The sequence below is a fragment of the Bactrocera latifrons genome, unplaced genomic scaffold (assembly GCF_001853355.1).
Source record: "Bactrocera latifrons isolate USDA-ARS-PBARC rearing strain unplaced genomic scaffold, ASM185335v1 scaffold_212, whole genome shotgun sequence".
NCBI lineage: Eukaryota > Metazoa > Arthropoda > Insecta > Diptera > Tephritidae > Bactrocera > Bactrocera latifrons.
The window spans coordinates 466863-486188 of record NW_017535653.1 but is presented as its reverse complement, the minus strand read 5'-3'; the positions used below and the strand labels follow the sequence as shown (position 1 = coordinate 486188).

The following is a 19326-nucleotide window of genomic DNA, read 5'->3' as shown; positions in this document are numbered from 1 at the left end:
TTATCTTTATAAAATATAAATTTATTTTATAAATAATGTTGTTAAAAAACCGAAGTGTATAAAGTTTTTTTTTTTTATTACTTTAATTAAAGCAGTAGTGTGTGCTCCACCATATATTGGATACATTTAAATCCACAAATTGTTCAGTGGCGAAGGGCTTAAGTAATAGCAAAGTGTGCATCCCAAAGGAAACGCACTCGACTCTTACTTCTCCCTCTTACCAAGAATTTGACGACAACAGCGACGACTAAAGGAAATGACATGACATATAGGAATCCTATAACGGAATCCGAAATAACGAATTACTCGTCTCCTGGCTGGAGTACTGCCGGACATATCAGCCAAAGTATACCGGTAGATACAGCAGCGGAAAAAGCCAATCTAAGGGAGGAAGCAGCCTCCAAAGCTGCCATGAGCACCTACCAAAGTGCACTGGCGGCTAAAGGAGAAAACAGGAAAAAGCGCAAGAAATCCCAGAATCAGCTGAGGAAAAACCGGTACCAGGGGAAAGATAGTCAAAGATCAGGCAGCCGGTCCCCAATCCATATTAAACGAATATGAAAGCTTCCTGAAAAGGAAAAGGGCAAACAACCGAGCAATTCCCTAAAAGGAATCGCTCTAATACAGAACTGCAAGGAACTCTACCCAAAAAACCTAGGCGGAGTTCCTGACGGGTAGGAACTCAACGCCTTTGCAGGCCTCCATTTGAGGGTTACACCCGCCATGGACATCCCGAAGAGATCTCGTGCTCGCATTTGATTCTAGAGGAGCCGGGCAAATCATTTCTGAGGAGCATCAGGCTGCAGAACAAAGTTATACCTGGTATAGATGAATGGTAGCTGATCAAGGAGGAAAACCCCAATAAAGCAAGCAGACCAGTTCTGGTGGCCATTTGCGATGAGTCCATAGAGGCTCTTAAGATAACTGACTATAAAATCACCATCGACATTCGGAAGGCCAGGCTAAAAATCTTACAAGGCGACAAAGCGACTGACGAAGACGACACAAAAGAGGTCGACGATACTAGCCAGCTGCTACGGAATGTGGACATCAAAGAAACCCGAGATCCCAATAACCTAAGATGCGTACAGACCAACCTGCAGCACACCGAATCTGTTAACCCTCATAAACAAGAGGGGCATCGACATCAGCTTAATACAGGTGAACTGGGTTAATGAAGAGAGCATCAAAAGCATCAAACACTCGAAACAAAGGTAAACCTAGGGCATGCAATCTTATCAATAGAATTATAAATGAATTTCTTTGTCCAAATTACAGCACAGAACAGAAAGAAAATCATTACTTCTTGGTCTCGGCCTACATGGCCCATGACGAGGACATGCCACTGACACCACTTACAACACTAGTGGAGGACAACAGGAAGGAAGATGTCCTAATAGGGTGTGATGCAAACGCAAGGCATACTGTGTGGGGTAGATCCAGTATAAAGACCAGAGATGAGTCACTCTTGCAGTATATTCTGAATAGCAATATTAGTATATGCAACAAGTGCGATAAGACAACCTTTATTTTCCCAAGCTCTGATAGGTTTCCGGGGTGGGCGGCCTTGCTGGACCTCACGCTATTAACAGGCATAGGATGTATCATTGTGGATAACTGGAGGGTATCCGGTGAGCCTTCCATGTCGGATCACTCCTGGATACTCTTCAGCATCCGCGAGAAATACAGTACTCCTCCCCAATATCGGAACCCTAGAAAAACAGCATGTGAAAAATTTACCAGTATAGCAACAAATAGCCTTGAAAAGGCTCTGCTTATTGCAGTATCAATAATCCTCAGGAACTTGATTCAGAAGTAGAGAAGTTTGAAAAAATCTTAACTACAACTTTCAACAAATGTAGACCGGTAACAGTTCTGAAAAAGAGAAAGGTTCTTCCTAAGGAATGCTTTCAATGAGGGTTTTAGAACCAAAACCTGGCAGCCATATAAAGATATTATGAAAAGATACAAAAAAGCAGTCAGGAAAGCTAAAAACGAATCTTGGCGACCTTTCTGCACCTCGATAGAAAGTTGCAGAGAAACCGCAAGGCTGGGTAAAATGCTATCCAAAAATCATACTAACACTGCCTACATTAGGGCGGAAGGAGATTGGACCTCCTCTGCAAAAGAATCTCTGGAGGCACTTATTAAAACGCACTTCTCCGGAAGTCAGCAAACGCCTTTAACGGGGGTTCAACCAGAACCACCGGTAAACGCAGCTGATTACCGAGGCCAGATAGTAGACAAAATCAAATATGCCATAAATAGTTTCTCACCATTCAAAGCGGCAGGTCCAGACGGTATTATGCCCATAATGCTGCAAAAGCTGGTAGAACCAATGGTTCGAAGTCTTGAAGATATATATAAAACTCGCATTCAACTATCTTACATCCCAAAGGGTTGACAAGAATTAAAGTTGTGCTCTTTCGAAAACCAGGCAGAAGAACACACGATAATGCCAAGAATTTAAGACCTATAAGCCTCAACTCCTTTATGCTGAAGGTAATAGAAAGGTTAATAGACTTACATGTAAGAACAATAATGGCGGATAAGTTATCGAAGCCGATCAACCGAAAATGTCCTTCACGTAGTGATAAGTGCAGTCGAAAAATCACTACACTACAAACAATACACCATGGCTGCTTCTCTAGACTTCTAGACATAGAAGGCGCCTTCAATAACATAGAAGTTAACGCTATAATTAATTCTCTGACGCATGGTGGCATAGATGACACTCTGTGCAGATGGATACTATCGATGCTTGAGAATAGGAAGATTATAGCACCACTGCGGCGCTGCAACACAAACAAGTTATGTGAGTAGGGATGCCTCAAGAAGGACTCCTCTCCCCGCTTCTATGGGTTGTAGCCCTGAACGAAATACTACTCCAATTAAACGGTGGTGGAGTGAAAGCAGTAGCATATGCAGACGACATAGTGCTGTTGGTATCATTCATGTTTAGTTCAACAGTCAACGAGGTTATGGAAAGGCACTACGAAGGCTGAACCTATGTGCTAAGAACAATGGACTAGGAGTTAACCCGAACAAAACAGAATTGATGCTAATCACAAGCAGAACCAAAATCCCTCAGTTTCAACTTCCGGTACTAAACGACACAACACTCACTCTACCCCCACAGCTAAATACTTGGGATTGGGGATTTACACCAATGTCCTGGAAAATAAATACAAAAAAAGAATAAATAAAGCATACATGGCCTACTATACTTGCAAGAGAATCGTCCTCAAGAATTGGGGCCTCAAACCCAGTACAATCATGTGGATGTATACGGCTGTCAAAAGACCTATACTTACATATGGAACTCTGGTATGGTGGCCAGCACTAAACAAACAATACAACATTAGAAAATAAAATGGAATAAAAAGAGCAGCATGTGCGGGTGTTACTGGTGCAATCAGGTCATGTCCGACAGATGCCCTCAATGTGGTCGTGCATCAACTACCCATGGACATCTTTATTCACAAAACAGCAGCTTTTGCGGCTATAAGAATAAAATAATTGGGTGGTTGGAATCAGCAGAACTACGGACATAGTGTAATCCTAAACAAATTCACCATTAATAAATCAGACTACATTTTCCCAAAGCTGGATTTCAATAGACACTGCCAGGTAAGGATACCATCTAAATGATTGGAGAAGAGGTTCAATAGTTGAGGAGGATACCATTTAAGTCTATACCGACGGGTCCAAAATGGACTGCGGGGTAGGCACGGGGGTATTTTCCGCTGATCTAGGCTAGCATCTTCCAAGCGGAAGTACTGGGCATAGAAAAAGCCTGCGAAGTTCTATTGGAAAACCACGAGAATATACATAAAGCAACCATATTTATGGATAGCCAGGCGGCTCTCGTGGTCTTGTCTTCGCTCATGACAAATTCCAGTATAATCCACTGCAAGAAAACACTAAACTCAATAAAAATTAAGCTCCACTAGACTTGATTTGGGTTCCTGGTCACAGGCACATTTTCGGTAACGAAAAAGCAGACGAGTTGACAAAGGCAGGAGCTTTCCTTAACGAATCCAAGACTGGGCTAATACCAAGCTCGCTAGGATCGAACCAAAGGGAGATTAATCGACAATTTCAACAAGTTGCAAATAACATATGTTAAAACATAACAAAATGCATCATAAATAAACAATTATGGCCAATATTCGACAAGAAAAGAACTAACGATTTAGTAAATAGGTATAAGAAAAGTATCTACAGAGTAACAGCTACCATAACAGGGCACTGGTCAATTGGAGAACATGAGTCCAAAATGGAAATGCCTTACAACAACATTTGCCGAGGCTGCAGAATAGCGGGAAACAATTTTTCACTTTCTCCTTGAATGCCCAGCGCTATCACAGATCCGACACAGAAAACTTCCTTGAATGGATTTCTACTAAAAGCATATCAGACATAAGTAGCTTCATCCAAACCTCAAAATGGTTTGAAAGAGAAGGTGAAACGTGATAGCAGATACAGAAGGTTCTACGAATAGTGCATCGAAATAGCACAGCAAGTGCTAATTGAGCCCGAAAGACAACAGGCCAGCACTCCTACCTACAGTGGTGAGCAGTAAATTGAGTGCATGTTCACGACGCAAGACTTTCGTCACCCATAAAATCATAATCACACAAGCAAATCCAAAAATCTTTTTCATCAGACCAGACAACACGTTTCCAATCGTCAACAGTCCAATTTTTGGTGTCTCCCAAATTTGATTCGCGCTTTAGCATTTTTGACGGATAATGCAGTTTTTTTTTACACTTGATATATATCCGATGTCTCGCAGCGCTCTTCTGGCAGTCCATTCGCTAACATTCTTGTTAATAGCCAAAGAAGTATCTTTTGGTGTTAGAAGCTTGTTCCTTCCCATCTCAGACATCGTTAGTCGAGCATCTGACTCCTTCAATAATTTTTTACGACCTGCGACTCCGGCTTTGGGAGTCACATTCCATCTCTTTTGAACTGCGATTACCGCCGATTGGCTTATACCAAGCCTCTTGGGAATTGCACGTGAAGTACAACTATTCTCGGCCAAGCCTATAACATTATTTTCAAGTGCTTCATGCAATTTTCTCATTTTTATGCTCGCAAATTTTTAACAAATTATTTATAGTTACAAAAAAATAAATCAAAAACACTTTCCTTAGTCCGTAACACGTCTTAGTCTACGCCACGAACATCAAAAATAATGCAAAAACAAATATAACAGTGAATCTTGCCGATTTATGCTGAGAAGAGAAGTAAGAAAGCGAAAATAGGTGGAAAAGTGCCAACGTGCAAAATTGAGTTTATGCGGTTATTTTTCGTTTTTACTTTTAGTCTCTTCGAATTCATCTCTATTATCATTGTTTTTGCTTAGAATTGATTAAGAATTAAATAGTAAAAGTAATGCAAAAAGGTTTTAGGATTTGCTTGTGTGATTATGATTTTTTGGGTGACGAAAGTCTGCGTCGTGAACATGCACTTAATTTTGCTCGCCACTGTACCTACCTACGCCAATAAAGAAGAAGAGAATTTAAAAACTTTGTATGTGATGCTAAACAAACTTTTGAAAATGATACTGAATCTCCCCTGGTATAATTATACTGTGAATCTGCACCTTTTTTCTAATATAGAGGTAGTGTCGGACAAGCTTCATAAACAAACAGAAAATTCTAACTGCAAATGCTCAGTTCAGTTATCAACACATAATAGAAGTTGTCTCATATCTATAGTTACCTTTATATGCCTGTGTAGTTTTAATTTTCTTTTTCTTATGAGTTTCATTCCTTATCACTGATTTCGAAAATAAGTATTTCATTGGGTGAGGGAACAGATATATATTCCATGATATAAATATTTCGTCAAAATTAATTTTTCTGCTAAAGTTATTGAAGGTTGAATGTTAGAGTTCAAATCAAATTTTAAAATAATTTTATCAAAAACTACTGCAGATAACTGTTCGTGATATATTTTTTGTGGTCAATTTGTTTAAATAATAATATTTTGCACATCAGAGTAGATAATAAAAAGGCAAGTTCAGGTACCCACCTCGAGGTGCCCGCATGTGACACAGAAGCATACAAAACAAAAGGTCAAGTAGGCGAAATAGTCAAACAGTTCTCATTAAATGACTATAATTTCATTTTGGCATGGGAAGCTCTAAAAGCTAGGTACGAAAACGAAAGAATACTTGTCGATAAACAAGTAACGACACTAATGAACCTGCCAAAAATTAAGAAAAAAACAAGTTTAGAATTCATCAAATTAGAATCCACTGTTTCAAATTGCTTGTCGTGTCTATCGACACTAAATATTCCCACAGACAATTGGAATCCTACTCTGGTAAACTGTGCCCAAAAAATAAGGTGACAATGTATTTATTTTGAAAATTCTTTAATTATTCTTCCAAATCAATTTCATCCCCTTCAAAGTAATCCCCTCTCGATGCAATGCACTTATTCCAACGGATTGTCTAATCTTCTGGTTGTCCAATCACTGGTTGTAGTCACTTTCCGGGATGGCTTTCAGTTCCGTCTTCGCTGCGGCTTGAATCCCCTCCCTCTATCGTATAAAAACGGTGTCCCCGGAGCGGTCTTTTGAGCTTGATGAACAGCCAGAAGTCGCACGGCGCCAGATCAGGTGAATACGGTGGTTGCGGAACGATATGGGTTGAGTTTTTGGCGAAATGATCACGAGGACAGTATGGGATGGTGCATTATCGTGGTGTAAAAATCAAGAATTGTCTTTTCACAATTCCGGCCYTTTTAGACGGATAGCGTTACGCAAACGACGCATAACGTTCAAATAATATTCCTTGTTGACTGTTTGACCGATTGGAAGGAATTCATAATGCACAACATCACGATAATCGAAGAAAACAGTCAACATGACCTTGATTTTTGAGCGACTTTGGCGCCATTTTTTTTGGTCTCGGCTCTCTTTTGGCACGATATTCGCTCGATTGATCGGTTGTTTTGGGTTCGTAAGCATAGATCCAAGTCTCATCGCCAGTTATAATGCGTTTCATGACACCCTGGTAGTCGGAAAGCATCGTTTCACACACTTCAACGCGATGCCTTTTTTCCAAAAAATTCAATGTTTTCGGTACCAGTCGAGATTTGACACGCCTGAGGCTCAAAACATCCGTCAAAATTGTATTGGCTGAGCCTTTCGATATGCCAACTTCATCAGCAAGGTCTCTAATTGTTAATCGWCGGKTTTTCAACACCAAATCTTTGATTTGTTGAACGTGAGCTTCATCGGTTGAGGTTGATGGTCGCCCTGGACGCTCTTCGTCTTCGACACGTTCACGGCCGGCTTGGAACTCACTATACCACTTGTAAAAATTTTTTTAGACMTAGCCTCATCACCAAAGGCTTTCTGCACCACCCTCAACGTATCCGCAGAAGAAAATTGATTCCGTAAACAAAATTTAATGAAAAGAGAGAAGTTTAAAAACTTAAAGATTAACGAACGAAATAATTTTGTCAGGTCACAAAGACTTGGCACAAATTGTTTGTCACATGCGCTTACATATACATATAAATTTCAAAAGCAAATTTAATTGTTTATATTTTCAAAAAAAGGCACCATGCAATGCTTCATTACAGCACATATCCCATCTCACCCCAAAGAAGTACTTTTACAAAAAGAACCACAGGTTTAATTGTGCTCAAAGTGGACTAGTTACCTCCATACCAACTAAAGTTGGGTATGATTCAAACAAATACTTTAATTTATAATTAAGAAAATTTCAAAAGTTAAGGAAACTTTCTCTTAGAACAGACAAAACTCTGGAAAATCAGTATTGTGAAGACTTCTCTAAAGTCACAACTACTCGATCAAATAATGCCGGTACATAGTACTACTACCACTAGAGCCACAATTTTCCAATACTCCACAAATTGGTATTAAAAACACAGTCAGAGTTACCTCTGACAGTCCCTATATTAAAAGCGCATACAACTTTTCGGTGCCGCACCAAAAATTATACAAAATCCTGATTCAAAATTTGCCAAACTTGCCAAATTAATGCATACGCACTTAAACACAATGTATAACAAAATTGTTCCAAAGGGATAGAAAATCGACACTTCTCATTTCCTAAATTCTCAAACAGAATAAATAAAAAAAACTAACAAAAGCAGAGGTCGCTCTTATCGTCCCTACATAAGCGCCCCACATAGGGGTAGTGGGTGGGAATCTGTTGTACAACTTGAAGATCCCACTTAATAAAGTATAATTCTAAATGAAGCCGTTCGCAATTACCGGCCACTCTCTCGCAAGATCCCTCTAATTCCAGTACTCTAACCTTAAGGCTAAGGAGCACGCAATGTGGCCATATCTGAGTCAGACGTAACGTCGCTTTATTTCATAATAATAAAGAAATGCAAACTATTGCCGATAAACCGTTGTAAGGAAAATTCAAATAAAAATTATAAATGATAAACCCATAAAATAATCAACCACAAAGCTGATTTTAGCATTTGCAGCAAGTATACTCCATATACTAAACCGAAATACACGTTACGCATATACGTATAGTACTAGGCAAAATATTCGACTAGGGGGCCCAGTATGTTTAAATGATTTAAGCCTCCTACCACTCTACCTGGAAAAAACTGGCACACCCTAGCAAAATAGCTTAATACATCACAGACGATGACCCAATAACACAATTCAACACCAACTCAACTCACCACAACTGTACACCAACGCATTCCACCAAAAGGGTAGACAACGGGATGACAGCTTTATACCTTATACAACATTACATGCATCCGTGCTTACATTCGCCACCAACATTCGTAATATATTATACATTCGATCATCAAGACTTTCCGTTTGCAACACCTGTCACAGCCACAGCTTGAACTTCGATCGCTACCGACGATCTACATACGCTACATTCGTTATTAATTAACATTATCATAAAGTTAAATACTTCTTTAATAAACTACATTTTATAATACGACTTAATGCGGTATTTTTATTTCAAATGTTCGTGATAAAGATTTAGACAATTTAATGATTCGCAAAGTGCAAATAGAGATACAAATGTATGTATCTATTTGTTACAAACTTAAACACAATACCCACTTCGGGGGTTTATGTTTTCAACCTGTTAGTAATGTGAAATTTCTTGATAGAAAGCTTTCATGCAGGAAAAATAATGAAGAGAGAGTAAGGAAGGCATCAGTTGCCTTATATTTCTGTAGAGGAGCTTTAGGGAAAAGCTGGGAAATGTAACTAACGATAGTGTTTTGTCTCTGGGAAACTGTAGTAAAGCGAATTATATTCTATGGTGTATTGTATTTGGGCTCTCATCGGCATTTGCCGTGTACTACCGAACCATACCATCTAATGCAATTTTATACATAGCACCCGTGGACATTGCCAATATGTGTATTACTGCGAAATGTGCTCTTAGGATCAGAAAAGCTAGGTATATGAACGTGTCCGAACAAGAATTTAACTAAATACATAAATGAAAACTTGGATCACTGCGTCCTGTGAGACTACGGGCTCGTCATGCCTAGAGTAGAACGAAGAGATTTACTGAACTACTTGGGCTCGGCAATGCATCATCTGACTACAAATAAAATCTTACCGGACAAGTTGTCAACATCCAGGCACTTTCTTTAGCCTTTGCAAAACAGAACCGTCTCAACAAATTTGTGACACACACCGAATAAAAAAAAAAAACAAAAGATAGGAAGTTAATATGAATAGTAAGTATAGTAACCAACAAATTCTAGGCAAAATTTTTATTCTAAAAATTTAATTTTTACATTTTCTTTATTTAGCACAAAAACATAGGAGACTGCCTTGGGCTGCAGACAGGGAAGTGGCTATTCTCGGTATTATGAACATACGAGAGAAGAAGCAAGCATCAATTGAGAATTAAAAAAAAAATTAGGTGATCGTTAATCGAGTAGCCGACTGTGTGAAAGGAAAAAAACGGTTTCTGAAACAATCTGATTTAACTAAATTAATTTGACTGTGCGAAAAGGCTATTAAATTATTTCGCTTTCCAATTTCATACGATTTCAGAAAATAATGAAGTTGTGAAAAAAAATTATCTCCGGACATTTACGAAACCATAATGGGAACAGCTTCAACACTTTGAGTTTTTTTTTGTTGCTAATCTATGCAATAAGATATAAAAGCTCATAACTTATGTGAACTAACACCTATGTTTGTTTCATATCTAATTACATTATATTTTAATTTTTAATCGTAAGGGAGAAAAATGCTTATGTGTGACACTGCATAATTTTCAAATAAAATTTAATACAACATTAAAAACTCACTTTCTTTATATTTTGTATCACTTGAGATATGTGAATTAATTCGTTTTGAGTCTGTGAGATCTTTCAACATAACTTCGCAACTGTGAAGTAACGAGTCTCCAAACCGAAGTTTAAGTAATTCCAAGTTTCTTATTTCTTTATCCGCATTGAAATCCAAATAAGTTAGTAACCGATCTGCCATTAAGTTACGGTATTCGTTCATAAAAAGTTCCTTGCTTCCATATATGTCAACTACCATAGATATTATATCGGCTGAACGGTTGACATTGATTAACTGAGCTCGTGCTGTCTGATCGATACCATAAGAGTCTGGCAACCAATTTTCCCAATTGTTCAGTTCGTCATTAGCGTCTAGTTTCGCATTTTCTTTACTTGATTCTCCTTTAGCTAGTTCTTCTGTTAAATCAGTAGGGCCTTCTTCAGTCAGACCTGTTACCACACGCCTCACAGTATCACTGCGTTTGCGAAGATAATCTCTTATTGGTGTAGTAACTGTTTCTAAAATAATTCCACTATTATCAAGATATCTGATAGCTTTAATTGCGGCAATATATCCAGTTAAAATATCCATAGTATTAACGCCAGGATGTAATACTCGAACTTTTAATGTATTCGTCAGAGTTCGGATGAAGTGTTTTCTCATATCTATCTTTTCCATGCAAATCTTTAAATCATCTATGGCAGGAATGGAATCCGGAAAATCTAAAATTAAAAACAAACTTAAACTTAAAACTTTTAAGAAGCTTTTGCTTTAACAACTAGTTTCACAAATGAGATCAACTATGTATGTAATAAATAAAAACTATCTTAATTCTTCATTTAAACACCGGCTTACCGCCTTTCCGCAGTAATAAGGCAGCTTTTATTGCTCTCATATCAGCAATGGTGCTGTTTCAATGTAAACAAATGAAAACTCACCACCTATCGTAGCGTCCGTAACGTAATTATTTGCGCGAATTGATTTTTTCCCGGAGAAACGAGTTAGCATTCTTAAAAGGAGGTTTGCCAATCTCAAAATTACAGTCGAATAAAATTATTTATAAATAGGCTCACGATTTTTATACTCGTGCAACCAGTTGCTACAGAGAATTATAGTTTTGTTCACCTAACGGCTGAACGTATCACCTACAACTAATCGAGATAGATATAGAGTTATGTATATATAAATGATCAAGGTGACGAGAAAAGTCGAAATCCTGTTAACTGTCTGTCCGTCCGTTCGTGCACGCTGTAACTTGAGTAGGAATTGAGATATATTGATGAAACTTGGTATGTGGATTCCTTAGTAGAAAAAAAACCGAGTTCGTAGATGGGCGTAATCGGACCACTGCCATGACCACAAACCAAACCTACAATAACCAAGCTCAAAATTATAAGAACTCTTACCGACAGTATTAAAATGGATGAAATCAGAAGACTCACCCCCCATATAACGGTACTGTTAAAAACGACTAAAAGCGCAACAAATCAATAGCTAAATACGCCAGAGATATTAAATGGGTCTGCCACCGCTCACATTTAGGTGATAAATATGTGAATTCTCAATGAAAATGAGAGAGCGTGTTTTACGCCAAACTGTGCAACTTTATGTCTAAAATAAATAAATTTGAGCCAAAATTACGTGTTTTACGCCAAACTGTGCAACTTTATGTCTAAAATAAATAAATTTGAGCCAAAACTTGATCTATCACCTATATAAGAAATATCAGGATTTTCGAACATCCGGCTGATTTTGCCCTATATGATTGGTTTTTTAGTATGTGAGAGGTTAATACATATTAATTATTAATACATATTAAGGCATTGAAAAAATAGATAAAGCGGGCCGATACTCCCCGAATTCCATATATGTATTATATTTATAATCAGAGGCATTTTACGGCATTTCACTTTAGACACATATTGATTGTCAAAAAAGTCTTGCGGTATTTTCGCTAGTTGGCGCTGAGAGCGCGTAGTTCTAGTTTTATTCGTCTCATCGGGTCATGCTATACCTGTTTGGAAAGCTCATTTCACACGGCAACACGTGTTTGATTGATTGTCGTTTCTTTTAAGTCGTTCGTGAGTTATAGCGTCGCAAACATGGAGCAAAATAAAGAGAAAATAGGGCAATTTTACAGTACTACTACGATAAAGGAAAAAATGCATCTCAAGCCGCCAATAAAATTTGTGCAGTTTGTGGACCCGATACAGTTTCCATTTCCACCGCACAACGATGATTTCAACGTTTACGTTCTGGTGTAGAGGTGGTCGAAGATGCGCCACGCTCCGGAAGGCCTGTCGTCGAAAATTGCGATAAAATAACTGAATTGGTCGAAAGAGACTGGCATAGTAGCAACCGTAGCATCGGTCAAGAGCTGGGCATGAGTCATCATCTTCGACCGTATCGACGCATGCGAATCGCTTCTGAATCGCAACAAAATCGACTCGTTTTTGAAGCGTATGGTGACTGGCGATGAAAAGTGGCTCACTTACGATAAACGGTCGTGGTCGAAAAGCGGTGAAGCGACCCAGACGGTGGCCAAGCTTGGATTGACGGCCAGTAAGGTTCTTCTGTGTGTTTGGTGGGATTGGCAGGGAATAATCCACTATGAGCTGCTCCCCTATGACCAAACGCTCAATTCGGGCCTGTACTGCCAACAACTGGACCGCTTGAAGGCAGCAGTCGTGCAGAAGAAGCCATCTTTGATCAACAGAGGCCGAATTGTCTTCCATCAGGACAACGTCAGGCCACACACATCTTTAGTGACACGCCAAAAGCCTCGGGAGCTCGGATGGGAGGTGTAACCAATTTTATGAACAATTGAAAATTCAATAAAAAATACCGCATTACTTTTTTGACAACCTATTATATTTCAGAATTGAACACACTACAAAAGTTCCCGTTGCGATAAAGTCGAAACTCACACCGGCGAGGTAAAACGGGGCTCTAAACCTGATTTTACCACGAAATTCACATTTTTTTATATCTCGTAAATGACAAGAGCTATAGAAAAAAATTTTTATCTCGAGAAGTATTAACGATAACAATTTTGACCACGGACCTTTTTTGTAGCAAATAAAATTTCCTACAAGTATAGTTGTTGTTGTTGTTTCTATAGCTCTGGTAATTTACGAGATAGATAAAAATATGTGAATTTTGTGGAAAAATCAGGTTTGGAGCCCCATACTACCTCGCCGATGTGAGTTTAGTTTTTTTTTTTGTAGAATTTTCAATTCTGAGAAATATGATTTCGATTTTTTAAGTCACTTTGAAGTGAAAAATTTTTATGAAAAACTGAATTTTTTTTTTGAACAGCCGTTATTTTGTCAAAAATCAAAATTTTGACTATACCTTCGATCATTACTTGTATTTATTTAACAAAAAACTAAATATTTTTGGTTTTTTGTTTTCAGATAATTTGGATCAGAGATATATTGCTCACCGCCAAGCACTTTTTTTTGGACGTCTCTCCGCAGATCATCTACAGGAGCTAGGGGATCCAATATTTTTTTAAATAAACCGCTGATTGTTAATGTACATTAAATTCTATTTAACTAAATTTCTTCCATTAATGTATAAAATAAAATGTCACTTTGGAAAAAATTCACAAAAAAAACGCGTTTTTTCTGTCTCGGAAGTGGATATAACCCCTTAAAGATAAAAAATTACGATTGTCGTGTATTTTCATTGGAAAATTTTTACATACCTTTTTCCAGTCCTTAAAATTAATACTAAGGGCTCAAGTTTTCAGGGAATTTTTTTAGGGTATTTACAAGGAAATTTCATGATGGTATTGAAAAAAATTAACAGCTCAAAAAATAAAACCACCTTGTATATATAAAATTGCTTGGATTTCGATCCTCTGGGTAACGCTTTACCCCTTAACCCTGGCTTTGATTCTTGCAAGTTGTAAGAATATAAAATGTTTGGTTGCACCTTTCTTTTAGTGAACTGTATTATAGCTTACGAAATCAATATAAATAATAAAACTTTTGGTTCACAGGATCAATTTCCAAAATCATATTAACAATTTTGTAAATCATAATTTATTAATATGATTTAGTACTTACCAATTATTATACTAAAAAACTGTTCGATACTGCTGAGAGCCAAATGTTCATACAAAAAATATGTTAATTTAACTTTGAATCCTTTTATAATATTAGAAGTACATGTCTCAGGAGTTTGTGAATGCATGCATACATGACTAAAAATTTTCCTCAGCCAATTGATTATAGTCTCGTCCAGCCACTAGAAATATACGAAACAAAACTTTAAATTTAAAAAAATAAGTAGGTAAAGACTATTACTCTATTTTATAATGGCCCAACATTTTTTAATGGAAAATACATAAACATATGTTTATATAATGTCCCAACATTTTTTACAACATTTAATACATATAATTGTTTACCAAATATTAAACACTAAAATAATAGAAAAACAACGAAAAAAGTGCTAGGTTTTATTGAGCCGAAAATGCTATACTTTCTCAATTTTTGATTACTTAAACGATATTATATATATTTTGTATATCTGAACAATTTCTTCGAAGATTCTCCCGTTGCCTTGGATAACAATCAATGCCATATTTAGTTAAGATAACTCACCATATAAAAAAGTTGTTCATACAAAAACATATATGTATTTCTTCAGTCACTTTGTATGATGGGCCGATAATGGCGGTTTCGACAAATTAGTAGCTTCTTTGCGAAGTTTCATTTTTTTTTCATTCAGAAATTATTATTTAGGCCCTAGTAAGTTCAAAATTTGATATGAGTGTTCATGTGACAATGACCCTTATTACGCATCTATCATAGCGTGAGTACAGATACCGATCGACAACTTGGTTTCTTTACAAAGTAATTGCTATATGTTGCTTATTTGTAATACGCTTGTAACATACAAGTGAAGCTAGTATGTTTGTTTGTAAATTTCTTCATGGTACTGAAACTTTGAATATTTGAGTGACACTGTTAGAAGGCGACCACAAGTTCAAGCAACTCTCCAAAAAGATGCGCATAAAAGAATCTTCTTCTTCTTAATTGGCGTAGACACAGCTTACGCGATTATAGCCGAGTTAAAATAAAAGAATGCAACGTTTAAAAAAAGTCTGAACTGTTGTTGATGACATTTGAATAGCATATACCCGTAAGAAGTGGCATGGAAACTGAATAATGCAAGAGGCCTTTTTATATCGAGAGGATCGTTTGAAGGAAACTATTTGAGAGGGGTGCGCCAATTATGGCAAAACGTTGAGTTTCTATTTATATCAATATTTCTATGGTACATTATGAGATGTTTTGCATGATCGACTCTCGTTTGCGCCATCTGAAGACACCGGACACTTGTTTTGGTGGTATAAATGTCTTACTCTTCGATGACCAAATGTAGTTACCTTCTGTCCGAGGACATCAAGTATTTCAAAAGACAAAACATATGAAACCCGCTACACATCTGTGCCGACAATTCTGCTCTGTTGAACTCCAACAAAACATGCGTCAACAAGAAGACAAGACATTTATATACAGTGGCTCACATCGTAAGTCGGACAAGCAATTGAAAAATATTCTTTGCTTATTTAAAATATGTAAAACTTATATTCCTTCGTAAGTATTTATCGATTATATTTAGTTACTAATGATAAAACTTAGTATTGTAAAAATAGATTTCATAAACATAACGGTACCAAAGTAAAAAAAAAAGCATAAACTCTTTATAAAACGGGCACAGTAAAAGTTGGTCAAATTATGCACATGAAGCAGACAGAACTTTTTACCATTAGAATTGTGTAAAAAAAAAATTTTTACACACGGCAATTTTATTATAGTTTGAATCTTCCTTTTGGTACGTGAACTTTATATTTTATTTCTTTTTGATTATTTCTTGGAACGTAAAATAAAACAATAAACGTGTGAGGTTATGCTCTTTCCTTTTGTGGTTCCGATATAGTTAATAAAAGTAAGTCCCCTGTACATGAGGAGGGTAGTAAAAAAGAAGTTTAGCTTAAGAGATGAAAAATTCAGCTTAAGAGAAGTTCAGAAGGATCCTTTTCTTTCTGCGCCACAACTAGCCATTGCACTAAAAGACAAATTTCAACTTCTTCGGAAAAAGAGCATCAATGGAAGAGTAGCTCAAAAAAAGCCTTACATTAGTTCGAAAAATAACAAGGAGCGCCTTTTTTCATTTTGGAGGCAGGTAACACAATAAAAGTTTAAGTAAGTTTACTTTGTTCGGATCCGAAGGTAGGCGTTATGTGTGGTGTAAACGTAATCAGAAGTGCAAACAAAAAAAAAAAGACAGCGAAGCAAGGAGGATGTTCTGTTATGGTCTAGGGATGCATGGTTGCGTCAGGTGTGGGCAATCTTCATTTTATAGATGGAATAATCAATAAAAATGTGTACATTGGCATTCTAAAGTTAAACGTAAATGAGAGTGTGCACATGTTTTGAATTTCCGATAGTTTCAAGTTCTATCAGGACAATGATCCCAAGCACTCTCCGCTGATTGCAAGGACCTGGCTTCTATATAATTGTCCCACAGTAATAAAACCTCCTGCCCAAAGCCCGGACCTTAATGTTATAAAACATTTGTGGAACGAGCTCGGTGGCAGGGTGCAAAATAAAAGGTGCTCCAATAAAAATCAATTGAAGGCTGCGTTACAAGAGTGGAAGAAAATAACTCCAGATTTTTCCCGCAAATTAGTTGGAAATATTCCTAATAGATTGCTAAAAATATCAAATTCTTTTTTATTACAAAATATGTATGTATAAATAAATAACTTCGAAATAAAGCCAGTATTTTATCCATATAATTTAGATTTGACTAAGCAAATTACTAAATAATTTAATGATTAGGCTTGCCCGACTTACGATGTGAGTCACTGTATGTGCTTAATGCTTTAAGTGTTTGAAAGTTGACATCTATGCATCTTGAAGTTCGTTTTGGAAAAGTGTCAAAAGATACCACTGAAGAATTTTCGATTGAGAAAGCTTTAAGAATTGACCCAACTAATGACCAAGTTGTTAGTCATAATGAAAAAATTCTCCAGAGTTTTCACGATAAAGGGTCTGTTATTTATGCGATTAAAGCACAATACCAACTCATTGATTCTACACGAAATTTAGGTAATACGGACTTAAATATATAAAACTGGAGGTCTTCCTAATGTATTGAAAATATTCGTTGCAGCAAAAGTGATGTTAAGATCGAATGGTTTCAAAAGGCTTATAGAATAGTAACATAGGCTTCGTTACAGAATTTATGTAACTGTGGAGCCTTAGAAGATATCATTTGATTAACCCTGCCTTCATAACATACATCTGAGAGGCGTACGACCTTTTTACATTTTGCTCTCCCTCCTACATTTTTTTTTCACAACGCATTTACTCAGTCGTTACATACAGCATTTTAGTGGTAGTTGACGTTTAGTGGTAAGTTTTGTATATTCTGAAAAATTGCCAAGCCATACGTCTCCGAGACATATGTATGTTTATGCTTTGTGCTATTTTTACAATTTTTAAGTGATTATTAGTTATTAGGGTAATTCAGAATCTTCTGCATCTGAGTTTGCAAAATTATGCAATTGCAAATATTTACCATCAACAATGAACATCTTTTTTGTAGTTTCTGTGCAACTCTTGCAAGGACCATTAATTCACAGCTGATCGGTGAAGAAAAACATTGATTATAATCAAAATTTTCGCACAAATTGGAAAATATGCCGAAAAAAGTTTTAGGGAAAAATTAACTGACACTTTATTTCATAAAGATGCTGAAGAAATTATGGACATTGAAGGTAGGAAATATTTTTATGCGGCACATATCTTCTTCTTCTTCTTCCTTATTGGCGTAGGCACCGCTTACGCGATTATAATCGAGTTTACAACAGCGAGCCAATCGTTTCTTCTTTTCGCTACGTGGCGCCAATTGGATATTCCAAGAATAGCCAGGTCCTTCTCCACCTGGTCCTTCCAACGGAGTGGAGGTCTTTCTCTTCCTCTGCCTCCTCCGGTAGGTACAGCGTCGAATACTTTCAGAGCTGGAGAGTTTTCGTCCATTCAGACAACATGACCTAGCCAACGCAGCCGTTTTTTAATTCGCTGAACTATGTCAATGTCGTCATATATCTCATACAGCTCATCGTTCCATCGCAAAGGACCATAGATTTTCGTCGACTCATCAGTTGTTGTCATGTGACTTATAAAGTTTGGTTTTTGTTCGTCGAGAGAGGACTTTGCTTCTCAATTACCTACTCAGTCCGAAGTAGCACCTGTTCGCAAGAGCTATCCTGCGTTGGATTTCCAAGCTGATATTGTTGGAGGCTGGTTCCCAGTTAGACGAAATTATCTACGACTTCAAAGTTATGACTGGCCAAGTCGCGAGTGTGACGACTGTTTGTTTGATGGCAGGAGATATTTCGTCTTGCCCTCGTTCACTGCCAAACCCATCTGCTTTGCTTCCTTGTCCAGTCTGGAGAAAGCAGAACTAACGGCGCGGGTTTTGAGGCCAATGATATTAATATCATCGGCATACGCCAGGAGCTGTACACTCTTGTAGGAGATGATACCTTCTCTATTTAGTTCTGCAGCTCGAATTGTTTTCTCCAGAAGCAGGTAGAAGAAATCGCACGATAGGGAGTCGCCTTGTCTTAAACCTCGTTTGGTATCGGACGGCTCGGAGAGGTCCTTCCCGATTCTGACGGAGCTTTTGGTGTTGCTCAACGTCAGTTTAAATAGTCGTATTAGTTTTGCGGCGATACCAAATTCAGACATCGCGGCGTAAAGGCAGCTCCTTTTCATGCTGTCGAAAGCAGCTTTGAAATCGACGAAGAGGTTGTGAGTGTCGATTCTCCTTTCACGGGTCTTTTCCAAGATTTGGCGCATGGTGAATATCTGGTCGGTTGTTGATTTTTGAGGTCTAAAGGCACACTGAAAAGGTTCAATCAGTTTGTTGACAGTGGGCTTTAATCTTTCACACAATAAGCTCGATAGAAGCTTATATACGATGTTAAGGAGGCTTATCCCACAGTAGTTG

General features: G+C 37.4%; 1 protein-coding gene across 1 annotated transcript in view; it reads right to left on the bottom strand.

Annotated features, from left to right (window-relative positions):
* Window positions 1–19326, bottom strand: part of LOC108968378 (anaphase-promoting complex subunit 2) — a gene marked incomplete at its 3' end in the record, with an annotated part of 118293 nt that overhangs the window by 61828 nt on the left and 37139 nt on the right. Inside the window, 2 exon segments of the mRNA XM_018932377.1 lie at window positions 10308–11009; window positions 14361–14541. Coding sequence (XP_018787922.1) covers window positions 10308–11009; window positions 14361–14541 — 883 coding nt within the window.